This window comes from Ostrea edulis, chromosome 3, assembly GCF_947568905.1.
Source record: "Ostrea edulis chromosome 3, xbOstEdul1.1, whole genome shotgun sequence".
Taxonomy (NCBI): Eukaryota; Metazoa; Mollusca; class Bivalvia; order Ostreida; family Ostreidae; genus Ostrea; species Ostrea edulis.
The window spans coordinates 64606857-64633231 of NC_079166.1; the positions used below are offsets into that span (position 1 = coordinate 64606857).

Consider the following 26375-nt stretch of genomic DNA (forward strand, 5'->3'; position numbering starts at 1 on the left):
TTCTTCTTCTTAGATTGATTGTCGTGAATTGCGTCAAAGCAGCCCACTTTCTCAGGTGGTGCCTCCTAAATCCAAGGCTCACCTGCCCATTGTGTTTGAATCCAATGTCAAAGGAAAATTCCAAAGGTAAGCCAATAAGCACACTGACAGCTCACCATATACTATCCACTATGATGAGTATTTTCTACCACTATGTCGAAAAAACCCAGAGACATAGTGTTTTTATTTTGTCAGTCTGTCTTCCTGTCTGTCCAAAACTTTAATCTTACTCATAACTTTTAAATGATGAATGGTTGGGTTGTCATAATTTGATTGTGACAAGGCCTTTCTTTTGGTGCCAAAGTTTTGTCATTGTGACCTTGACCTTGGAATTTGACTTACTTTTAAGAAAAGTTAAACTAGGCAATATCTCCTGAACTATTTCATGTAGGGATTTCATATTTTGTACATAGGTTCTTTTTGACAAGACTTTTCATTTGATATCATGAACTTTGATCTTGTGGACTTGACCTATGAGTTTCACCTAAATTTCAAAACTGTAATCAAAACTTTAACTTAGAAACATGAGTGATAGGGCAGCTCTCATATTTTGTGAGCAGTTCTTGTGACAGAACCTTTATTTTAGTAGTAAAGTTTTTTACCTTGTGACCTTGACTCTGGGGTGTTACTTTGTTGCCACAGGAGCATGGTGTTAAACAAACACATCTCGTTCACTATGAACTTTATAGAAGCAAAAAAGGAAAATTTCTGATATATTGGTATTCATCTTCAGCAAGTTTTACTACCCTTCCCTAATTTACAATGAAGAAAATTATACAGTGTGTTTCATTCCTGTGTTTGTAGGTCTGTGTCATATACAGTAAATGGATTTTACAAGCATCATGTTACCGTGGTAGCAGAAGTAGTTGCCGTGGCATTGGAACTCTCCACAGAAGAGCTTGTTCTGTACCCTTCCTATGGAATGCCAGCAGAAGCTGGTAAGTTTTCAATTTTGAAAAAGAATTTTGAAAAAAAAATTAGTGTATGCAGAGCAATGGTGCATGTTTTACATAAAATAAATGATTGCACCATTCTGCAGCATCCTTCCTAAGCTGATCACAGTTTTAGAAATGTATTAAATCATCTGGATCTTCCCCTCATGCCCCCCCACCCCACCTGATATTCGGAATGCACCATGTCAATGTTTCGGAGCTTTGAATACCATCCTTTTTTTTTTTCTCCAGGTCTGAGGGGAGTGATAACTCTGAAGAATACCCTGAACTACCCAGCAGAGTTCACCTGGGCCCCCAATCTGGGAGAGAAAGGAACAGCATTCTCCATCAGACCTGCTACAGGTAATAGTCTCTTCCTTTGATTTCACATTTCTGGTTGTAGAACTTTGCAGTTTTGTTCACTGGAGAATCATCATGTTGCTGTTCCTACATTTTTTTTAATGTCAGTCTGTTGGTCAAGTGGTTTATTGTTAATGCGTTTTGTTCACTGGAGAATCATCATGTTGCTGTTCCTACATCTTTTTTAACATCAGTCTGTTGGTTGTTAATGCGTTTTGTTCACTGGAGAATCATCATGTCGCTGTTCCTACATCTTTTTTAATGTCAGTCTGTTGGTTAAGTGGTTTATTGTTAATGCGTTTTGTGTTTCCCCCAGGAACTGTGGATTCATACAAAGAACTGGACTGTGAAGTGGTGTGGCACCCGTCGTATTTGGCTCCGGAGGACGGCTCCTTCTCCCTGATGATCCACGGAGGATCCACGCTACAGCTCCAGTGTCGAGCCGAGGTAAGGGAACGGGAGTCATTATAACTACATTCCAATTGGCAGTACTGTTCTGTTCTACTGCCGGGGGGGCGCTTCACGTTGCATTGCTCATATACACAAGTTAATTAGAATTTGTATATATCATACACATATACATGTATGGAGACCCAGGGATTTGGGAACATTTTGTGTGGTCAACTGTTATAAATCAAGGAGTCTTGGATAATTTGAGGCTTCCTAGTTTGTAACAGTGAATCTATGTATATTGTTTTACCTCCATGCACTGTATAAAGCACTTTTCTCATCACTAAATACTGCACCAGTACTGAAAATAAACAAAACTGTCTGAATGCATTTTGTTTAAAGAGAGTTGGTGATCTAAGTTCAGAAGTGATTTGTGTGTTTACTTGACAGTTGGGGTCAACAAATGTCCAGTTCGTGGAGAGAAGAATCATGTTTGGTCAGACCCCCATCAACATCACAACAACCAGAACAGCCCTGCTGGCCAACACTGGACAAACACACGCCTACTTCCAGGTTAGTGATGCATTTAATTATCAAATATCAACATAGTATCAGATCTTAATTTTGGACTTTTAGTAAGTGAAAATGTAAAATATATGTTAATTAGCTTAGATTTGTACCATCTGAAATGATAAAATGAAGTGTCATTTATCCCATGTATATACGCATGTTGTCTTCATTTGCACAATTTGATTTACTCCGCAGAATTTAAAACATTGCCAAGTCATGAATAAAGATGACAGATGATCTATTTCTGATTTTTCCAGGTTCTGGACCCCAACCCCTTCCCGGGTCTAGCCATAAGCCCCATCCACGGGGTAGTACCTGTGGGGGGACATGCTGAGCTGAAGGTCCAGCTGACCCCTAGTGCTATTCTGAAGTTTGACACCAAGATACAAGTAGCCATCAAAGGAGGACGGACCCTGGAGTTACGGATGGGCGGTAATGTGGAACCACCCACAGTGGATATTGATGTGGTGAGGACTGATGAAATCTTTATTACTAGAAATGTTAAAATTAAAGATTTTACTGAGATGAATTATTCATTTTTGATTGCTTCAAACTATAAACATCTGGTGACAATAATTCTTGTATTAGTCATCGACCCTCAATCTTGTTATTTATGCATTCTAAAGTAAAATACTAGCTCTTAAAATTTTTACATCTTTGACAAAGGGACCTTATGTATTTTAATGAGTTCTCCAGTTATGAGGTGTTTTAAGTTTGTCTTATATGTGGAGTAAAAGTTTTGATTCTGTAACTGAGTTTAAATTTTGAAATTTTTCTCTACAGGCCACTTTTGACTTCAGTGGAGTGTTTTGTGGATCAGGGTCCACCATTACTTTCAAACTGACAAATCGGGTAAGAGTTACTTCCCTTTATACAATTAATTCAGCCTATATGTTACATGTTATGCATAACCAGGAAGAAATTTTATTAAATGATCAATATTGGGCCAATGCTGCAGTAAATTTCAGAAACAGAATATTATTATGAGAACAATATGAGGTGTGAATAAATCAATATCTTTCTTTTATTTTTGTAGGATTTTATTAAATTTTTTCAAAATCTTGATATATGCTGAAATATATTTATCTTGTTACTTTTTTCAAGAAAATTTTCTTTATGTTTACATATGTTGCACATTCACAGAATTACATATTCTAGGAAAACACTCTTCAGAAAATCTACCCAATAGTCAATTCTGTTCGTGATTTCATCCTAACAGGCAGTGACAAAGTCTAGGTTGGAGTTCGACCTGACGAGGTTTCGTGACTTTACTCTCAACTTTCCCGGCTACCAGACACAAGATGACTACAGCTACCAGCTCCTCAATCCCGGAATGTTTACTGTAACCATGGCACCTGAAGAAACCATCGAAGGCGAACTGATATTTATGCCTACAGAGGTAAATGATAGATTTTATGTTTCATGACAATGGATCGGAAGCATGATTCATTTTCATCCTAATTTATTTGTTTTTTATGGAAAAGTGATTTAAGAATCTAATTTCAAGTATTTTCAAAAGTTAAGTAATCTAATCGAATATGTGCCAAGTAAAGCTTTGACCCGTACAAAAATTGACAGACCCATTCTTTTGGTTGATAAAAAGTTATTAATATTGTATAAATTAGGACGATCTGATTAAAATACAGATTTCTCAGACAGTATGCACAACATTGAAAGTGCTGTGTTCTCTTTGAGAGATCTGTATTTTAATCAGATTGGAGTTAGGGACATCTCTGCCTTTCATCTCTCAACAGGGAGACAGCACTAGTACTTTATCATACATCTTGTGATTGAAAATGGCCAGAATAATACCAGATTTGAAAAAAGAAAATTTCTCATCGTTATTGATTTTTTTGTATGTTCATTCATTGACATGTAAATATATTTACACTGGTATTGTTGGGTTATTATTGCCTTTTCATGTTTAAAAAAATATATATATTTATAGATCGTTAGGTTAGGCTGTGTATGTGTATACATGCACTTGTATAAATTGCAAATTGATGATGAAACTTTAAATAAATGCCTTTTTATAATAAAACTATAGTAAACATTTCAGGAAACTTTTCTCTGTAGTTATTGAATTCTCTTTCGTAGGTTGCTGCATATGACTTTGTGATGCCTGTTATCATCAATCAAATTGGTGCCCCCTCGCCGGCCCCCACACCTTTCCCACCCACTCCAGCCCCATCCAATAAGAACGGCCTGCAACATATCATAAATCCCCGCCCACAGCCTCCTCAAGTAGCAACGCCACGGAAACACGTCATCGCCACGGCGCTGAGACAGCCCCTTCAGTTGTCAACAAACAAGATAGAATTTTCTCTACCATCTACGTTTGAGGACCCCACTGCCTCAACAGGTCTTGGTGTCACAAAGGTACATTTGCCTGTTGCACTGATTCTTATTTAAGAATAAAGATTTTTTTTTTCTTTTTATGCATTTTATAGAGATGCATTACTAATTCACTGTGATTTGCAATTGAATGCCACAACTGTTTGTACAATAGTTATGCTATGATTTTATCTCACTTTAATTTTTTTTTTAAGTGGTAGAAAATTTCGGTTTCTTTCAGTGCACTGTAAACACATGTACTTATTTTTGTTTTCAGTTTAAGTTGATGCAGGTAAAAATGCCTTGATATACATAATCTTTATATATCCCTAGGCTTCCATCATATAATTCAATTATTCTGCTCTTCATACATATACCTCTATATTAGAAATACTTCAATACATATGTATTTCTCACATCAGCTGCTCTGTTCTGCAAAATAAAGCTTTCATGTATTACTGGTGTGTAGTTTTCTCCATATCAAAGGGAGAGAATCTGTTTTCTCCCTCCAACACATACTGTATTGAAATTGTCACGATTTGGAATAAGTAAAAACAAAAAAGATAAGCTTTGGGTATAGATAAGATTGTTCTTTATTCTGTTTTTGTTGTTGGGTTTATTTTATCATTATTATTTCTTATTATAATTTTTTTGTTCACTTTGTTAAAAAGCAAGCTGCAGTTATAAACTCATGCTGGTGATGGTAACATTAGTTTTTGCACTGAAAATGATCAAAGGCTGAATTCATTTGAACTTTTGACATCTTCTATCTGAATTGCTGAGATGTTTGTTTTGATTTTTCCTTTAGTTTTGAAAATACACTGATTCTAGATTTACCCTTAAATTAGCAGTTTTCCAGTTGCTGCCAAGGATAATAGCCAGTCTATGAATTAGTTTTATTTCCCGCTAAAACATTATAACTCTGTATCTGTTCTTTATTCCTGTAACTAACAAGATATACTTCATTGAAAACAACTTCATTATTTTCATGCAGTATTTTTGCATAAGCTGAAAATGTATATCAATTTTCATGTATACATGTAGCTCCATGTAATGAATATAGTAATTTGCAGTGTATATACGCACCTCAGTCGATTTCTTACAATTAAAGAGCCAGTTAAACTAGAATGTAACAAAGAAGACATCTTTCAACTTACTACATGTATATCTCTTTTATATTAATTACTAAACAAATTAACTAAATAGAATTTATTACTAGTGATAGACAATTATGTTCGAAAAGATTTCTTGTTTAACTTTATTTTGATTTTTCAGGGTACAATTCTTGTTAACAACAGTGACAAGCCTCTGAAATGGCTTTTCAATTTGACGGAAAAGAATGAGGCTCTAGAGGAAGGATTATTTAAATTTACACACCCCTCTGGGGTCCCCTTCAATGTAATGGGAGGATCAGATAACAAGGGAATTGAAGGTGTACTGGACCCTGGAAAAACTCAGCAGATTTCTGTGATATTTTGTCCAAGTAAGTGTTGTGAAGAATTCAACCTGCAGCTAATGAAATCAAATGTTCAACCCTCACCCCACCAAAGAAAGATGTGTTTTGTTCCATTTATATAATGACAAGAAAGGGTAATTAAAAATATGGAAATATGTTATCATAATTAAGTTTATGAATTTTAAAAAAGAGAGAAGTGAAAGTACTAGTATATAACCCAAATATTCTCCATTCTTTAATTTGTTCATTTTTATTATCACTTAATTTCACTTTCATTTCAGAGAAACCCGGAAAACACGAGTGTGTGATTCCTATCTACATTAATGACATTGAGGACAAACCTTACCAGTACCTCCAAGTGATAGGGGAAATGAAAGCACCCAAGGTCTGGTTTGACCCCCTCGCCATAGTAATGACCCCAGTTCCTCTCCTTACAGAGGTCACCACAGAGTTCACCGTCCTGGCTTCTCAGTACACAAAGTTAGTGTATACAATAGTCTTAATGAAAAGAAATGAATGATCTGTTTGCACATAATATGGGTACTCTGATTAAAGTCACAATTTAGAAATTGCCTCTGAATGTAGTGGTTAAAAAAATCTTGGATCTTCACTCATGATATCTTAAAAGAATATATAGTAAATAAGAAGACATGCAGTTGTCAAATATGTTACTATGGAATTAACCTTGACCTTTTAAAACAGGGCCAGCAATTTAACTGTGGAGGTACCAGAGGTTGAAAGTGAGGATGGCAGTATTATTACTCCGTTAACAGTCAGCTGGCCTGAGGGGTCGTGTAAGTCTCATCACCTCCATATCAGAAACTAAAAACAATGAATTTGAAGAATGTTTTTTTCAAAATACAAGAAGTTGCTTATCTGTCAGATTCCATTTGATATATGGTATACCAGACAATATTGTGTAGATATCAGACAAAATTTAGGGGATATCACACAAGATTTAGTTGATATCAGACAAGATTGAGTAGATATCAGATAAAATTTAGTAAATATCAGACAAGATTGAGTAGATATTAGACAAAATTTAGTTAATATCAGACAAGATTGAGTAGATATCAGACAAGATTGAGTAGATATCAGATAAAATTTAGTTAATATCAGACAAGATTGAGTAGATATCAGACAAGATTGAGTAGATATCAGATAAAATTTAGTTAATATCAGACAAGATTGAGTAGATATCAGACAAGATTGAGTAGATATCAGATAAAATTTAGTTAATATCAGACAAGATTGAGTTAATATCAGACAAGATTGAGTAGATATCAGATAAAATTTAGTTAATATCAGACAAGATTGAGTTAATATCAGATAAAATTTATTAGATATCACACAAACTTTAGATATCTGACAAGATTAGATATCAGACAAGATTTTATTGTAATAAATTTCATGTGCTACTTTTACAATCATGTATATTCCATGTTTTACAAACATTCCCTTGTTATTGATGTAGCTAAAGTAAATCTGTTTTATTTGATTCTGGTGTTACATTACCTGAAGGAAAATATCTCTTCTTGAACTCAGAGGTATCTCAGCAGCTTGTGTACATGAACAGGAATAATTCTGAGATATTTTCACCATTACAGCCGAGATCAAGCCCTGCAATGGAGATGATGGTCAGATTGAACCGTGTGCTCTCTCCTGTAAAGTTATCTTCTCTAGTCCTAAACCGGTCTCCTTCTGCCAGCCAATCAAGTTTATTGATGACAATGGGAAGATGTAAGTTGTAAACAATTTTTCTTAATTTGCTCATAACATCAACGATAATTGTCTGTCACATTACAGGTTCTGTATACAGCTTTAAATTTCACTTTTGGTCATATTCACGACTTTTTTGTTAAAATCCATTTCTGTTCCTTCTGCACAAATGTTGCAGCAAGGTTATGATCAATGCAGTTTTAAAATTTCATGCTTTTGGGCAACAGTAAGAATAGCAAAAATAAATTGCAACAAAAATAAGACTGTGCAATATCGGCATACATTTTTGCTTAAAGCATGATAGTTAGTTTGCACCTGTCAAAGAAAATACCTTGTGATAGGTTCTGATAGGTATATTAATATCTTTAAAATGTTATTTCCATTGTGCATTACAGCTTTAAGTTGATGGTGACAGCGACTGCTGACAACTGTCTACTAACATGCTATCCATTCTTGGCTCTCCATAGAACAGATTACCAGATAGTCTGTGAACAGGTTAGAAATCAAAGTACCACAAATACTAAAAGATGGTGAAGAAACTGTATCAGTGTTTTGTAGACTATAAGTAGAATGGAATGGAAACTTAGAAAATTGTAATATGCAGATCAGGAAATATATGGAAATTTCCTCCTGTCTTGGCTCTTTATGTAGCATTAAATTGACATTTAAAATTTTCAGGGAGCATCTCCAAAGGGGAGAAAAGTTTTGATTTCAAAAGAGAATCAAAATGGAGGAGAAGCTGTCTTCATTCCATGTGCCTCACCCCAGCACAACAGCCGACCCTCAACAAGTGCAACAAGTTCAAATTTTCAAATTTCATCCTCCAGTTATGAATCTTCAGCCAGTGTCACGGGTAAAATACGTTCTTACTGCTTTGAGTGTTGATCTATATGTTTTGTGTATATCTAGATTATATACTATATTTACCAAACATTTTCAGCATCTAAAAATCATCAGATTTTAAAAATCAATGATTTATCAAACCCTCCCTCCTTCTCTTTAGACTCAACTGATGACAGCACTCCACTGAACCGTGAAGGAGCTATGAACAAGCCTCCATCTGGATCAGAACAGAATGTTAGCCGGGGTCAAATGGACCTTGCTTCAAGGTCACTGGGCTCAGCAATGTTCCCTGATGAGGACACAGAAGAAGGAATTTTTCACATGGAGGTTCTTTTGGCAGTTCAGCGGTGGTTCTCCTCCCAGGGATGGCCAGGGGGTCAATTCCCGATTATAATCCCTCACTCTCTCCGCTGGTAATTACTGAACAGAAAAATTTCAAATATTTAGAACACACAATGTTTAGGAGAAAAGAAGAATTTCAAGGGAATTATCAAGTTTTAGAATTTTCTTGTACAAGTATATCCAAGTTCTGTTAAAAAAATGATTTGTAAACTAATGCACGTGATTCGGTAAATGTTCAGCCAAAAATGCATATATTAAAATTACACTATGTTTACATGGCAAATACTACAAGTTTAAAGTATTGTGCCTGACTATTTATCAAAGTTTTTCCCCCCTGTTTTTAAAGCAATATTTCACTAGAGAAGTTGTCTACAGAATTCTTCTACTGTATAATGTTTTACATATATGTAATCGAAGTAGTATTTTCACCACAGAAGAAAACAGATTTTGAGCTTTGTTATCTTGTCTGTTTTAGCGGAATAAGCAGGAAACCAATAACAGATGATGCACCAAGAGCAGCCAAGGCTGGGAGCTGGGACACCAACAACCTGAAAAAGGAATTTAAAACAATCTATGACATGGTCAACAACCTGAGTGGCCGTCCAGTCCCCGGGATTCCCATTAACTCCACCCTCCCTTCGGACCCTATAGAGAGGGTCAAACAAATCTACTGGCAGCATGCTACTCTGCTCACTTTTCTGAGGTAATTCATTTTAAGTGATCTTGATGGAGTTTTTTAGCATATTCTTTCTATAACCTTTTCATTATAACAAATTTTTATTTTTCATCATTAATTTTTAATTTTTGTCAGGAATCTCTGACTTTACAAAATAAAAGTAACTAACTATTTGAATAAAAAGTAATTTAAGAAATATGTTTAGTGAACAAGTTTAAGACTGAGAGTTCATGTAAGGTATGAATACAATGCACATAAGTTATTCTAGAAATATATACCAGTGTAATAAAAAAATAAAATGTTAAAGCAATTCCTAAGGCATCTTATAGCAGTGTTGATGTAAGCATTTTATTGTGCAGGTGCCAGGGAGCTTGTGTAGCCTCCATTAAACCTGAGTACCTGCTGGAACCCCGTGACTACCACCTGTGGAAGCAGATGCAGAAACAGCTCAAACTGGAGCTGACTAAACAAGGGGAAGTAACTCAAGCCAACAATATGGAGGAGGAGGAAGAGCTTGAGGAGGATGTTTTTGAGGCTGTGTCCAAGCGGGCATGGACGGACATCCTGTTACAGCTCCTCAAGGTGAGTACTGTAGTCAGTCAGGAAAGAGGTGAATACTGTAGTCAGTCAGGAAAGTGGTGAGTACTGTAGCCAGTCAGGAAAGTGGTGAATACTGTAACAGTCAGTCAGGAAAGAGGTGAATACTGTAGTCAGTCAGGAAAGAGGTGAGTACTGTAGTCAGTCAGGAAAGTGGTGAGTACTGCAGTCAGTCAAGAAAGAGGTGAGTATTGCAGTCAGTCAGGAAAGAGATGAATGCTGCAGTCAGTCAGGAAAGTGGTGAGTACTGTAGTCAGTCAGGAAAGAGGAAAATTACAGCCGAGAATCAACAGAGAGGGAATATGTGAACTCTGCAAAGATGAAAGTTCTTTTCAGGGATAGGAGGATGAAATAAAAAGATTGGAGGTTCTCTTTAGATTTTGGAGGAATTTGATATTCATGATTATATTTTGATGAAAATTTAAGGTTCAGAGATTATGTTATTTTTAATGAAAGGATTTTAAGGCACTGTAGCAAGGATAATCTCTATAAAATTTTAGTGATCCACATTTAAGGTTCTGATAATATAAAAAGATTTAAAGTTCTTTTGAGGAAATGGAGGGATAAAAAAATGTTTGCTGCAAAGATTTGTTTGAGGGACTGTTCATGTGGACCATTAGGTAATCTGATGATAAAGTACATTTTGAGTTTGATATTTCTTTTGCAGACCCTTATTTTGGCCAAGGTGACCCCACGGTCACTGAAGAATACTCCTTCACCAGATAAAAACATTGACCTACCCAGCATAAACCAGGACCCCCTGAGTTCCAACATTTATGGCGTGGGAGAGAGGATCATACTGTCCTGGTTGAATCATCATTACGAGACCTACAGAGAGCGCATCTGGACAGGGTGTACTAAAGGTAAATTTTACATCCAAGTTAAACAACGAAAATCCAGTTGTCATTGGGATATGGAGATAAATAATGATCCTTTGTTTAAATCGTTCAGATGTATGAAATATATATATTTGATTGGGTAATTCCACTCAAAGGATTTTATAAAATGACAAAAGTTCAAATAAAAGGAGATGGTCGTGGCTGTACATTATATTTAGATAAAAAGAATCTGATGCAACATAGTAACAATGACTCTTATTTTTGAAGGAAAAAAAGTGGTAAATGAGGTGTGTAACATGTAAATGAGGTGTGTAACATGTAAATGAGGTGTGTAAGGTTTTTTGCTGTACTGTAGGTGGAGTCCCTCCCTCCCGTTGGATTGTGAACTACGACTTTGACCTGTTAGACGGCTTGGTCATTGCCGCTGTGTTAGGGGCACATCTTCCCTTCCTGGTCAGTAAGATTAGAGATGATTAAAACTCTATTGTTCTAAGGATTTTCTTTGGCATGAATTTGTCTGAGTTTGTGTAAAATAGATTGTTTTCATTGTCCGTTTCATAGATCAGATCAGTCGTAGCATGAACAAATTTTGAACGATTTAACTGCACAGTGCACTTTGGAAACAGTTTACAGCAGGACATACAGTCAAACCTTGTTATCTTGAACTCAATGGAGTAGAGAGAAAACTTTGATATATGCGAGAGTTCAAAATATTAAGGTTAAAATACATTAAAAAATGTAGTTGGGATTTCCAACTCCCTTCGACATATCCATGGTATTTGAGATGTCGATGTCTGAGCTACTAAAGTTCAACTGTATGTTCAACCAATAATTTTGAAATTGTGTTCCTTAATGTTTCACCCTATTGTAGAAATTGATTAATTATCCCATTACTATAAATTTCTGTCGTTGATGCAGATTAAGACCCATCTTCAGGATATGTACACCCACCCCGCCACTGCTGAACAATGTTTACACAATGCTCTCAAGATCGTCAATGCCATGAGACATGTGGGGTTGGATTACGACATTCAGGTAAATAGAAGCTTGTCACACAAATCATAAAACACTCCCCTCTCTCTTCCATGTGAATTAGAAAAAGAAATCTTTCAATCTGACATAGGATAACATTTTCTTCATGTCACCATGATATTAGAATTAGATTCAATAAAGAGAGACTCGTTAATGCAGGGAGTTATTCATGTGACATCTTTTACAGGCTATAGACATGTGACATCTTTTACAGGCTATAAACATGTGACATCTTTTACAGGCTATAGACATGTGACATTTTTTACAGGCTATAGACATCACAGACCCTAACCCTATAGCGTTGCTGATGCTGTGTATATACCTGTACCAAAAGATTCCCCAGTATCTGCCAAAAGCCACCGTGGACTTCTCCGGCCGGCTCCACGCCACTGTGTGTAGACAGGTCAGTGTGTGAAAATCAAGGACAGGGGTCAAATTCAGATATTGACCAGTAGATGAGGTGACAGGCAGCGCCCACATCATAGCTACAACTGTTATTATGATCTTTCAGTTAATTGATCCCTTAGAATGGGAATGTTAGTATTTATATCATAGAAAGTGGTAAGGGGTGCTCATTTTAGCTCAATTGGATCACGCGCTTGTCCTTTTCCGTAACCAGTAAGAAGACTCAGACATGGATCGGCGCAAGAATTGCATCAAATCGATGCATTTCTTTGCCGGAAGCGCACCGGTGGATGAGGTTAAAAGGCCAGAACCGAATCCCTGAATAATGTGTTATTTATATTTTCACCACAGATTCAGTTTTGGTATCATTAACATCTTATTCACTCTAATAAATAAACATGTAAGTGGAAATTAATAGTGATGCAATACCTTAGATGTGTATAATATCTTAGATGCATTTGAAAGTTCACGTTTCATAGTATAACATACCAACTCTGATGGCGTCGATCCACATACGAGGTTCATTTGCGGTTACGGAAATAGCGGAGTAGTTACGATCGCATTTTAGCTATGAGGTTCTAGCAGCACCTTCCTGGTGTTATCTTCTTATGTCATATACATGTACAGTCAAACCTCATTATCTCAAACTCAATCAGTCCAAGAAAAAACTTCGAGATATTCACGATATCGATGGTAAAATATTTCAAGAATAATGGTTGGGACATCTGAGTCACTTCGACAAATCCATGATATTCAAGATATCTGTGAACGAGATACCAAAGTTTAACTGTACATGTACACTTGAGTGACAAATGGCTACAGACAATGTCAAACCGCACGTATTAAAAATTTCTCGAGTGAAGTAAAACGTTGATTTAAATATAGCTCTAAGTCGGTGTTTCAGTGAGTGCTCAATCTAACTTTCCAGGTGAAGCTAAGCAACCCCAGTAGCAAGCCGCTACAGTACCAGGTGATGGTCGCAGGACACGATGCTCGCGACTTTATCATTCCAAAAGGAGACCACGTCAGCATACCCCCTAGATCTACCCTTCATCTGAATGTAGAGTTTACCAGTCGCTTCTTAAGGCCAGCAGAGGCAATGCTGGTGCTGGTGGGTAGAAGACATGGATCTGCTGTGGGTTCAACCTTGACCTTTAACCTGCGAACTCAGATTGACAACATCACACCAAAGGTATGGTGGTTTGGTTTTGGGAGGGGTTTTTTCTCGTTTGAGCAAAGGATCTTTGAGCTGCTAAGCTTTTACAGCAATTCTGAAATGCGAGTTATGTGGTGATTGGTTTTGTCTTGATATTTTTTGGTATATAAATAATTTTGTTGGCATTTTATTGTTAAAGGGTGGAGGATTGTTTTCAAACAATAACTTGATGGTATTTGGTGCAGCAAATTGCTGTGTGCACTGTGTTTGCATTTTCAGTAACTTGGATGGATATTTTTGTGATTTTATTTTTTTTTTTGTTAGCTCTAACTTTTATCATGCTTTATATCATGTTTCATTCTCCATCAGTTTTTTTTCAATATTTATTTGTTTCCAGCATATGCATAAATCTCAGGTATTTCTTCACCCTGTACTCTGTGTTGGTTTCTGTGATCAGTGATTAGTGGCAAATTATGTCTATGCATGGTAGAGCTATGGGAGGGGTCACACATTTAAAGGGAAATCAAAGTACAATAGAGAAACAAAAATCTCATCTTGAAAAATTAAAAGTGATTTTTAGAACTTGTTAAGTGCAAAAGGAAACAATGGCAATACTTTAAAAAAATCAAGTTAAAGAGATGGCTTTTTTCATCCCAACTTTAGGATTGTAGGTTAAATATGTTGTTCTTCTGACAAAAACAATGATTTTCATAACTGATTCACCCAATGTTTACATATCAACAGAATTTCTAAGAAAAAGACCAAAAAAATAGAAAAAAGCACCACCAAAACAAAAAACGAAAACCTTTAGCATCATAGCACTGTAATAAAGGCCACTACGTGTAAAAACATGTTTCCCGGTCATCAGATTCCCAGCCAATGACAATTCATGTTCACCATAGATGTTTGATGTATGTGTGGGGAACAGTTGTGTGTCTTAATGAACTAAAACAATCTAATATGTGGTGATTAATTTCCAGTCTGCTAAGTGATTTTCATTTAGTTTTTTGTTATATACTTACTGTGTGAAAATAATCATGCATTTTGAAATTGTTATGTACTCATGAGTGAACAACTTGTCAGTGTACATTTATTAATTGTATTGTGGCTTTGCTGATATTAATTAACAACAACACATATACTTGAGTGTGTGGTGTATATTGTAAAGTCATTAATTTTCATGGGGATTTTATGTTTGTGTTGAGGGCACACTCATGAATTAAACGCCTGCACAAATTAGAGAAAAATGAACACCTATAAAGAATCCCTACATTCAAGCTTATTTTTTCTCAAACCATGAATATTGAAACCCATGAAAATGAAAATGATTTTACTATAAATCATATGTATAATTATTTTTTTGTGACAAATGATGTATTATATGAGGTACTGTATATATGTTTAAATGAATAAATTTACCAACACAAAGAAAGTTTAATTTAAAAGTTCATTCGAATCAGGGTTTTGAATAATTTGAAGAAAACATTCCCTTTTCATTATAGCACACTATCAAAACAGAATCCCCCTGCTATGAGCTAGAGAAGATCCCACTTAAAGTGGTCAATCCTTTTGATGAGGGCGGGGAATTCCGTGTGGTATTAGTGGAGGCCAGTGCTGATTTACTGGACCCAAGCAAACCAGCCCATCTCATGAAACCCAAGGAAAAGAAGCGCAGGAAGATCAGAGCCCGGGTGGACCATGGGCTCAAGAGGCCCGAGACTCCACCCACTCCCCCTCCCCCACGAGAGGAAGACTCCTTTTTTAAGAAAAATGGTATGACATCACTTTGTCTTAGAAAATTAAACTCTCCACGATATATTTTTGCATACATAATCAATGTACATTGTATATGATTTGTAAATTAACAACCTTGTTGTTAAATGTATCAATGCTCCTACGCACTAAAAAAATACAAGATAGCTGTTTGAATTGTGCTTTAATTTTATTTGTCAGAACAACCAATGATGAGTGCTTTCTACAGCCCAGTAGCAAGTCTATATATAGAGGCACAAGGTTCAGCTAACATTGAGATCCACTTTCTGCCCTTCAACATTGGAGAGCGCCAGTGCTCTATTATATTCCTGAATGAGTCTATTGGAGAGTTTTTATACTCCATTGAGGCCACCGCCACTTTGCCCCTGCCGTCAGTGGTGCCCTTCCTTCGCACACCACACAGTGTCCGCATTACCAGTGCAGCCGCTGCAGGTTTGTAGATTTGGCATTTAGAAATTTACTGCCTCTGCCAATGTGGATGGGTAGAGTTAAGGTATTCACATGAGTTTTGTTTGCATATATTCCAAAAGATACCTCAAAAAGTTACCAACAGATTTCAGTGAAATTTTGTGATTGGTCACTGATGGGCCATTAAGGAGATTCTGGGCTATTTATGGAATTGTATACATGTTCAGTTATATATCTGTTTTTGAATGTTGATACTGATGATAATATTGTTGGGTGTGCTGTCTTCACTTTATACTGTTGTTTTATTCTGATTTGGAGGAGTTGTCTGTCTTTACAGGAACTGGGCGTGGCCTATTTGGAGGAGATGACAGGGTTGTGTATTGGAAGTGTGAGGCGGGACAGACTCTAAAGGAGAGCATTCTAGTGCCAATCACAAACAAGGTCAAAGAGCGGGCTCTGCTCATGGCCGCTCAACAGGTAAAGAAACTAAACTAAAATCTACTGTAGGAGCTTATTGTTTTTGTGTGAGGTAAATTTTAGTTGTTAGAATTGAGAAAATAATTTGTTGATGAGAACCTGATTCTATAATGAAAGACTTTTTATTCTTTGTGTTAAGTCTCCTCTCTGATCTTTGTAAAGGGTTTAAATTCCAGGGTTTGACCGTAACATTTTAATAGTATTGATCAGATAAATTATCCCTCCAAAACAATTGGTGATTTTGAAAACCTTAATGTTATAATACACTACAGCATCAAGTTACAGCATAACAAACAAGGAAATTTACATCACTTTATAAAATATTCACAGTCAAGTGTACCATTATATGCACATTAATAATTGATCTTTGAACAAAATTTTTCATGCATAAAGACCATGAATTATTTATTATCACAACTGAATTGATTGCTACATAAAAAAGCATTCATGACTTCACTTTTCATATTAATGATTAATTTTTTTATTATCACTAGTTTATAGAATTCATCATGTATAGAAACTAATATTTATGGCTTCACTTTCATGGTAACCTATAATTTTTTATTATCACTAGTTTATAGAATTGATCATGTATAGAAACTAACATTTATGGCTTTCAATTTGCAGCGTATGTCAGATAAGGAGCTTCATCGTCGACTGGTCACAGGCACTATCAACACTTGTAGCGTGACGTCCAAAACTGTAACACTACTCTCTACAAACGCTCAGCAGAGTATTAGCCAGGCCAAGGTATGGCTACAGATATAAGTATTAGCTCAGCAAAGTATTAGCCAGACCAAGGTACGGCTACAGATATAGGTATTAGCTCAGCAGGGCATTAGCCAGGCCAAGGTACGGCTACAGATATAGGTTTTAGCTCAGCAGGGCATTAGCCAGGCCATGGTATGGCTACAGATATAGGTTTTAGCTCAGCAGAGTATTAGCCAGGCCAAGGTACGGCTACAGATATAAGTATTAGCGCAGTAGAGCATTAGCCAGGCCAATGTATGGCTACAGATATAGGTATCAAATCTTATAGTATAATCTGAGAAACGGGTACGGCTGAGTTAGATGATGATGAATTCTTGAATCATCTTTAATGGTCAATTGGAAATGAGATATATGCCAATGGGAGATAACTCAAGATTTATTAAGAAAATATATAAGATTTTTTGTGTTGCGAACACATGATTATTCAAAGGTTTCTTTAATACTAATTTTCTCCTTTCAGGCCAAAGCTCCCCAAGGAATCACCTACAAAGTGAAAAGTGATTCAGAATTCTACAAACTGCCAGAAAAACTTGTAGTCCCTGCTACCAGTTTGAGATCTAGCAGTGCACCAGTCTCCAACAATGGTAAGTCAAACCTCATCAGCTGTAATCAAGCACAAGAAAATTCCCCAACCCTGATACAAACTTCTTAGTTGCATGAATTTCATTTTTCTTAACTATGGTGTTTTCCACATGAATTCAGGTAAAGATTCCTGTGTGGAACTGCCCATACAATTCACTGCAAGCGAACCTGGGCACTATCCTTGTCAGATAGAGTTATGTGCCCCTGATGATGTTCGTGTCTACAAGGTGGAGTGTACAGTCAATCCAGAGGGCAGCACTGCAGAATTAGACTTTAAGGCCCCCGTCCATCAGTCAGTCACCCAGGAAATACCGATTGTAAGTTTCATAGCAGGTTGTGGGATGGAATCTATAAACTTTTACTGATTTTTCTGTGGATATTCATTCATATTGATGATCATGATCATATTTTATAAGCTGAAAAACTTTGAAGCCTTATCATCATAAGTTTTCAATTAATGTTTAGATTTCATTCATATATTTTTAGCAGTTATGCTTATTGATTTAATAGCATACACAATCAAATTCCAGGTCCTGACTGAAATAGTCTCTGTCAGTGTATTTTCATCTTTTCACAGGTAAACATGACAAATCATGATTGGCCCTTGAGGGCTGCTATTGAGGGCTCCGGCTTTTTCGGTCCCCCAATGGTGCTGGCCAAGGCGTACAATACTACCAAGTATCCACTGGTTTTCAAACCTCAGAATGAAATTGTAGTTCAGGTAAATCAAGATAACACTTCTGAAACAGTAATGGTCTGTAGTCTTTTTATATGACTGCATGGGACACTATTGTGAAAAATAATGCTTAGAAATTATATAAAATAGGATTTACCTGCTTGGTGCTAAAAGGAATTGTTGAGCACTGTGAAATGTGTGGACATTTTTAAGGTTACTGTCATCATCCTCCCTCAGAAACCTACAAACAGTTGTGTTGGAAAAACACCACCTTTTGAATCCCCAATCAATAAATGAGAAAGAAGCCTAACTCTTGTTGGTTTTAAAAGATGACGAAGTAACAATAAAAAATTTTGAAAAATCAATCATCGCAGAAATGGTGTATTGATATTCATTATGACATACTTTGTGAACCGTCCACTTTTATACAATGTTTTGTTTCTTTTCTACTTTAGGGCAAGTTAGTTTTGTCCAACACAGAAGATGGAACTGACCATGTGTTCTACCTGTGTGGCAAACCACAAAAACCACTGGCACTGGATCATGTGGTCATCAAATGTGAGGCTAAAAAGGGGTAAGTCTATTCTTCTCTTTCCTTCTCTTTCCTAAACTTTAAAAATATGATGTTTCTTAATATATTTTGTGGTTTTTCATTCTTTAGAGCCCAGCACATCTTGTCTATTCCCAATGTGACAAAGAAGAAGCTGTGTTACAAGGTAAATTGTCCAAAAAAAATATTACTTCCATGGTAATTTTTAAACCAGTTTTATTTTGTTTGAGCTGTTAATTCAAGTTGACTTCAGCTGTTAATTGAATTCTGGATTTTGAGCTGTAAATTGAACTGAACTTGATTTGAGCTGTAAATTGAACTGATTTGAGCTGTTAATTGATTTCTTGATTTGAGCTGTAAATTAAACATGATTTGAGCTGTAAATTTAACATGATTTGAGCTGTAAATTGAACTTTATTTGAGCTGTATATTGAACTTGATTTGAGCTGTAAATTGAACTTGACTTGAGCTGTAAATTGAACATGATTTGAGCTGTTGATTGAACTTTACCCTGTTCTGCTGTAGGTGGAGTCAGACTTTTCCTTTGTGAGCGGTAATAACTCCCTAACAGTGCTGCCAGGACAGACAGGAACCTACGGCATGGATATCACCCCCAGTCGGCGAGGAGTGTACAAAGGAATTATTGCATTTATTGCCAGCAAAAACCCTGTAGTGTAAGTATATAGGGATGCAGTGTGAGAAAGGAAGATAACTAGAAAAACCTTCCTTTTTGTCGGAATGATTAGAATAAATCTTAATTACTTTGGTCATGTATATCTCTCAGGTGATTGTGATTCATCTTTGTCAGAGTTCACTAACTTACTGTAAAATAATATTCTGCAGGATTTTGTAATGTTATTTGTAACATGCATGTTTTGCTTTCACCCCATTAATCAAGGGGGGGGGGGGGGTAATTCTCATCATTTTGCTTTCGAATTTCTTCTTTTTTCATCAATTTTCATTTTTTACCCTGGCTATATTTCTTTTTCACTCTTTCACTTTCACATTGCAGTGAGGTTGACAGTGATGGTGATGAACTTCCTGATGATGAAGACGAGGAGAGCAGGAAGTACTATGGCTACCGAGTGTGGTACTCTCTAGAAATCCACGTCAAGCCAAGTCCCCCTGAAAGAATCATGGCTGTCGAGTGCTGTTGTCAGGTATAAAATGGTTAATTTCCATCAATCTGTGAAATTTGTAAAATCATTGTCAGTTTCAAAGAAAACAAATTCATCAAAATTATTGCAAATATGTACCTTTGGATAAGGAAACACGTTCATCTATGAAGTTAATGGATTTGTATGTGATTTGTAGCTGTACAATATTGTAATTTATACCTTACCTCTCAAGTGATTTTTATAAAAAGATACTGTAAATATAAATTGCTGGGAAAATTTTCTAGTTAATATTATAGAATCTCAGTGGACTGGCGTTTTTCAATGCGATCTCCTTAATGTGACAAATTTTTGGTTCTGCAGAAGAAAGCCGTGCTAGAAGTCATTGTGAGAAACCCCACCCCTGAAGACATTACCCTGGAGGTCACCATTGAGGGGCGTGGTCTTCATGGTAAGGATTCCATAACCTTGAAGGCTGGGGAGAAAGATGTGTACACACTGACATATGCCCCAGCTGTTGTAGGAAAACACAGAGGAAGGTATGAAATCTAAATTTTAATTTCAAATATTTGTTATCTGTGAATAAACTTCTAGTATCTACATTATCTAACATGTTTATTGATTGATTTTGCATTTGATTTTAGTTTGATATTTTACCATAAGAGTGTTGGGGAATTCTGGTATGACCTCCGGCTAAAGGCAGATCCCCCTCCTCCTACAACCCTGCCTCACATGGAGTGTGATCTTGGACGGTATGAATCATGTCTTTTGCTTTGTATCAATATCATTTAGATCAGCATCGTTTAAAGAAACACTCCAAGAGAATTGAATGGGTTTGCAAAAGATATAGAAAAGAGTCTGTTTTTATTTTTCACTGAATGATGTTCTTTTTGCAGATGGACAAAGCAGACAATTGTGCTGAGCAATCCCACAGAAGAATTGCTCGAATTAACACCCACAATTTCCAATTCCAATAACTTCACCCTAGAACGGGATAATGAACGGCCCCTTGTACTTAGACCCCAATCTCAGATTGAGGTTCCAATACATTTCATGCCATCTACGCTGGGTCAAGGTGACCATTTGGCCAAGATCACCTTCCACAGTGAGCAGGTAATTAATGTGCCGTCTCTCTCTTTATGAAGATTATATAACACATGATAGTAGGTAAAATGTATTGCATTTATCCTAAAGTTTACTTTGTTGTCCCCTCCATTGTATCTAATCCCCATACATGATGAAATACAGCTCAACCCCAATTATCCAAATTTCTTTACCCAACACAACATTCATAAATTCACACAGCACATCGATACTTTTTCATTTTATTTATGCCGTGTTCACAAAATCAATGCATTACGTGGCATAAATAAATTTTTGGCATTGTCCACTCTACATATAATTATGTGTGTCTTGTACTTTAATGACAGCTGGGAGAGTGGGTGTTTGTGGCCTCGGGGACAGGCTTGCTGCCTCAACCCCAGGATGCAGTGAGTGTATACACAGAGGCTGGCTCCAACACCACCATGATCATCCCTTTCAGGAACCCCATGGATCATGCTGTCCTAGTCGATGTCTCCTTGAAAGGTTGGCCTCAATTTCACATGATTTTGTCAGTTACTTGTTAAAAAAATTTCCCTTTGGTAGAGCACTTTAAAAGCATGTTATAATGCATTCAAAATTTTGCTCAGTTGTTGGTAATGGACTATTCATCGTAATCACAAATTAGCACCATCAGTGACATGTGGCTATATTAATACTTAGCAATTAGCATTGATCAGAAATTTGCCCACTTACAACTGGATCAAAACACCAAAATTTATATGCCGCCAATGTAGGTTCTCGTATAATATTATCAAGCCTGTGTGCCTTCAAGATTTAAGTTTCCTTCAGACACCAGCTCAGAGATGGATCAGATACTGAACAGCTACCCTGCTCCAGACGCTGCCTTCTGTCTCCTCCTCAAACAGAACACCACAATCAGGGTGGGCCCCAAGTCTACTCTAGACATTCCTGTCTGCTTTGCCCCGACAGAGATGACAAAGTATGAGGCGCTGTGTTCTGTCATCGTCAGGAAGGAAGATGGCAGCAGGTGGCAGTATGCTCCTAAAGACAGCGAGGGGTAAGTAGGGAAGAGGACCACGTTATTGCTTCATAGAATCAAAGCTAATGGCTGCATTGGAACACTAACCTGTATGAAACCTCTAAAATCATTACCACAAAAATACTCATGTTCCAAATATTTCAACAGTTCGTGCTATTCTACTTTTAGCTATCAGCTGTCAATCTCAGGAAACGAGGGTCTTAGAGAAATAAGATGGCTGTATCCAATCCAAGGAATCCCAGAGTCTAAACCCATCAAGGATTCCCAGGGGGCAGTGGTGGAGTGCAAGGCCCGGGACAGATTGGAAGAGAGGCTTGAAGTTACCTTGTCAGGAGTGGCTCCGGCCTCCTCAGGGCCACACAAATCTGTTTTCACCCGGTCCATTACGCCAAAAGGAAGCAATATATCCGATGGAATTGTGGTGGGAGAAAGTAAGAGCAATTACTAAAAATTCAAAGAAATGTTAAAAACTCTGTTTCACTGTGTATACAGTGATGCCTCATTAATTTGAATAGTTATATCACATTCAGAAAAGTTTAATGGAACATCATAATTACAACTTTAATAGGATGATTCAAGTCTCGTCACTTTCAACTGATGAGCACTGATGATGTAAATGAATGAAAGGTTGATTTAGAGACTGGATATTTTAAATCTTACTCCACAGCACTCGCTACAGCCAATGAATTTGAATACGAGTTGTCATTCCCTGACCGAGACTCGCAGGACAATCTCCAGAATTCGGTGGCCCTGACACTTGTGCGAGCCCAGAGAGAGGAAATCTCTGGGCTGGTTGTGCTTGTGTTTAATTTGGTCTTTGCTCCTTTCAAGGCCATGAGGTGAGATAGCATTGCATAATTATATCATTTCATAGAGTTGTCAACGGAAAAGGGTCTTGTTCATCAATTGGTACAACAGATGTTCAAGATACAATGAAAGTATTATCACAAAATGCTTTTGCATTTTATAAATTGATAAAATTTTCGCTGTTAAAAGTAAATCGGTAAGCAAAAATAATGCCACTATATGTGTCTATCAAGCAATAATAGCATTTTTCCAAAGCTTAACATGAACAGTTTGACATCATTGATTTTAGCCACAATGTGGAGCTGGTGGTGCGAGCAGCCACTGGAGGGTTGTGGCGATTCCCTGTGAAGTTTGTGGCGGCAGAGCCCCCAGTGGATGATACCATTACTATTGAGGCAACAGGACTCAACAAAGAATCCAGTGTTGGATTCAGAATCACAAGTCAATCCAAGTGAGGGACCTATAAAAACTCTTATTATTAATAAACGTTTTACGTAATCTATTAAAATATTCTGGATTAGTTCAGATGATTACATTGTTATGACTGTGTACATCTATTCCAGACATCCTGTTGTGTACAATGCCTACTTCAGTGCTGGCAGCGATCCAGAGTTCACGGTCAGCCCCCAAACTGGAGAACTTCTACCCCAGGGCACCAACGGAACCCTGCTGGCCATCAAATTTAAACCAGCATTATACGGAAAAATTTATCAAGCTAAACTTGTTATTCAGGTAAAGCAACAGATCTTTAAAAAATATATGGTTCAGGACATTTTATATACATGAACTGATAATGGAGCAAAAGTAAATTTTGTGCAGAAAAAAAGCAAAATTAACCGCCAAAAAAATCAACACTTAATATATGAATTAGAAACCACATTTTACGGTAAAAAGGAATGGATCTTGAACAAACACGACACACTTGACCTGATTGTAGTATTTACTAATTTTACACTATACCTGATTGTAGTATTTACTAATTTTACACTATACCTGATTGTACTCTCTACTAATTTTACACTATACCTGATTGTACTCTCTACTAATTTTAGACTCCTGATATGCAGTGGAGTTACGACGTCAAAGGAGTCCTACCCCAGTATTCCCCTCCACGGGGCAAATCTGCCCAACCCATGGCAGGGCCCCATCCAGATCCCCGTTTCAGGGGCGATAAACTGAACTACATCCGTGAAAACCTGAGGCTGAGCACCACCGCAGCCTCTTCACCTATCAAAGGAGCGCCACTGTTGACCAGATCTTTGAAGTTGTGAGTTTTGTTGCCAGGATGAACTTTTCAAGGAATTCTTATTCTTTATCGTAGCACATGTTGTCTAAGTGAGCCACAATTTTTAGGGGTCATAAGGAACACACGAGTTCTGCTGATCTTATATTCATCCAGAAATGTTTTCGTCAGACCGAGAAATAGTCGTTTCTGGAATTATTGCATCAACAGCTTAAGAATTACATTTGTTGTAGAATTTGTCCTTGAATATTGTCATAATATTAAATATAAAATGTGGAATTATTGATCAAGCAGGGTTCTCCGTCCAAAAATATTGTGATACAAGCATGAACATTGATGCCAAGTGTTTTATTCAGATTTTCTTATGTATAAGTATGTCAGTTTTTTGTAAATTTTATTTTTAACTTTGACTACTTATTTGATTATTTATAAGAAATGATGTTTGATGTTTGTAAGTGATTTGTGAATGTCTGTAAAGAATTTTTTTATGCACTGTAAGTGTTGTTGTATATACAGCATTGCTGTGATGATGAAAAACTTCAAAGTCAAAATTCAAACATCATGCGTGCGTCTATTGTCATGTGTACTTAAAAATGAATATCTAGTGATTCAAACTGTCCAAAATGACAAGTTTGCCAAACAGTTTACTGCTTTTCTCTATATATATATGACTGTGATAAAACTCAAGTTTTTGTTGACAACTGATTTTATTATATAGAATGTATTTATATTTATTGTCCATAAACCACTTTTAATAAAACTGAAAATATATGAACCTAGGTTTCTGTTGTGTACTGTTAAATGAATTATTTGATCATGTCAATATGTTTCATGCTAATACGATGTTGCGTTTAACGGATAATTTGGTCTCAAAATGTTTCATGCTAATACGATGTTGTGTTTTACAATTGGTTTACATATACACACATTTCAAATGCATAGAATTCAGTGTGATTTTTATGCATTCCCAGTTCCGAAATAAGCAAAAACGGGTGGGGCTACAGTAGAGGATTAAAGTATTATGTGGGAATATATAGGGAAATATCTTCAAAAATCTTCTCCAGAATAGGTCAATGATTAGTTATATTGATATGCAAGCATCTTCAGGTAGCATAAATTTAAGTTTGATCAAAGTAAGGTGGGGCAATAATAGAAGATCGAAGTCCGTCCGATATGGGAATATACAAGAAATTAAAATAAATCCTTTTCAAGATTGGCAGGACCACACTAAATCATAAAAAATGCTACTTTGAATAGTTCAGAAGATATTGCACAAGTTGGGTTTACCTTAAGAGCAGGTCAAAGTCCAAGGGTTTAAAATTAATTTTTGTGCCATTATAAGGTTTTGTCACAAGGAATGAACACATGAAATATATGCGAGTACTGTCACTTGCCATTTAAAAGTAATGAGTAAGGTTAAAGATGCAGACAGACAAGACAATTTAAAACAATTTGCCCCCAATTTTAGTCACTGGGGAATGAAAAAAAAAAACTTAATCCACACAATAGGGTACATTTCCATTTGGATATGATTTAGTGTGGCTTTGCTACTCGTGAAAAGAAATGTTTTTTGGATTAATTTTCTGTACACGATTTCTTTTTGTGGCTCCACCCTACCCAAGGGGCCCCTGATGAGAACAAACTTGAATAACATGTATGATGCTTGCATATTACCTGTAATGTGTCTAACCATGGCCCTGCTCTTGTTGAGATGAAGATTTTTAAAGATGTTTCCCTTAAAATTCATTTTTGTAACTTTGATTCCCTACTGTGGTCCAATATAACACGATCCCCTGATGTAGTCCCACCTACTTTCAGGGACCACAATTTGAAGAAATGTGAATCTGCACAACCTGGGGATGCTGGCATATTATTCTGACTAATTATGACCATGTTTTTCTTAAAAGATTTTTTCTATATATCTGCCTGTAAAACTTTGACAACACTTACTGTTCAAATGTTATTAGCAAGGTTAAAGTTTCAGACAGAATTACAGACAGGACAAAAACAATATGCCCCCCCCCCCCCCCCCCGGACCTTGGGGGGGGGGGGGGGGGCATAAAAAGGCCCCCACCCTATTTTTACCTTGGTGATTTCCCCTTCCAAGGTAGCATGGTCCTTGATTTCAATAAACTTGAATTCCCTTTACCAATAAATAACTTGTGTCAAGATTGACTGA

At 36.6% G+C, this 26375-nt stretch overlaps 1 protein-coding gene across 3 annotated transcripts in view; it reads left to right on the forward strand.

The window, feature by feature from the left end:
• LOC125675287 (cilia and flagella-associated protein 47-like) overlaps nt 1-24971 on the forward strand; it is a 34149-nt gene extending 9178 nt beyond the window's left edge. Inside the window, exons 15-60 of one of the 3 annotated variants that reach the window (XM_056158528.1) lie at nt 14-126; nt 844-977; nt 1224-1334; nt 1648-1778; nt 2172-2294; nt 2549-2758; nt 3075-3143; nt 3511-3690; nt 4389-4670; nt 4903-4917; nt 5901-6108; nt 6363-6561; nt 6784-6875; nt 7689-7821; nt 8196-8295; nt 8479-8653; nt 8804-9056; nt 9461-9688; nt 10021-10243; nt 10926-11121; nt 11453-11550; nt 12016-12132; nt 12398-12532; nt 13463-13726; nt 13890-13922; nt 15193-15463; nt 15644-15895; nt 16209-16348; nt 16976-17098; nt 17580-17703; nt 17822-18018; nt 18279-18422; nt 18833-18951; nt 19039-19093; nt 19453-19601; nt 19940-20087; nt 20406-20581; nt 20687-20794; nt 20939-21155; nt 21473-21629; nt 21936-22164; nt 22315-22577; nt 22814-22985; nt 23243-23404; nt 23517-23685; nt 24006-24971. In XM_056158528.1, the coding sequence (XP_056014503.1) occupies nt 14-126; nt 844-977; nt 1224-1334; nt 1648-1778; nt 2172-2294; nt 2549-2758; nt 3075-3143; nt 3511-3690; nt 4389-4670; nt 4903-4917; nt 5901-6108; nt 6363-6561; nt 6784-6875; nt 7689-7821; nt 8196-8295; nt 8479-8653; nt 8804-9056; nt 9461-9688; nt 10021-10243; nt 10926-11121; nt 11453-11550; nt 12016-12132; nt 12398-12532; nt 13463-13726; nt 13890-13922; nt 15193-15463; nt 15644-15895; nt 16209-16348; nt 16976-17098; nt 17580-17703; nt 17822-18018; nt 18279-18422; nt 18833-18951; nt 19039-19093; nt 19453-19601; nt 19940-20087; nt 20406-20581; nt 20687-20794; nt 20939-21155; nt 21473-21629; nt 21936-22164; nt 22315-22577; nt 22814-22985; nt 23243-23404; nt 23517-23685; nt 24006-24224 (7416 nt within the window). In that variant the 3' untranslated portion in view covers nt 24225-24971. Of the gene's footprint in view, nt 1-13; nt 127-843; nt 978-1223; nt 1335-1647; nt 1779-2171; nt 2295-2548; nt 2759-3074; nt 3144-3510; nt 3691-4388; nt 4671-4902; nt 4918-5900; nt 6109-6362; nt 6562-6783; nt 6876-7688; nt 7822-8195; nt 8296-8478; nt 8654-8803; nt 9057-9460; nt 9689-10020; nt 10244-10925; nt 11122-11452; nt 11551-12015; nt 12133-12397; nt 12533-13462; nt 13727-13889; nt 13923-14087; nt 14106-15192; nt 15464-15643; nt 15896-16208; nt 16349-16975; nt 17099-17579; nt 17704-17821; nt 18019-18278; nt 18423-18832; nt 18952-19038; nt 19094-19452; nt 19602-19939; nt 20088-20405; nt 20582-20686; nt 20795-20938; nt 21156-21472; nt 21630-21935; nt 22165-22314; nt 22578-22813; nt 22986-23242; nt 23405-23516; nt 23686-24005 lie in introns of all 3 variants that reach the window. The other 2 variants (XM_056158529.1, XM_048912814.2) reach the window with 2 other exon arrangements.
• The last annotated feature ends 1404 nt before the right edge of the window (nt 24972-26375 follow it).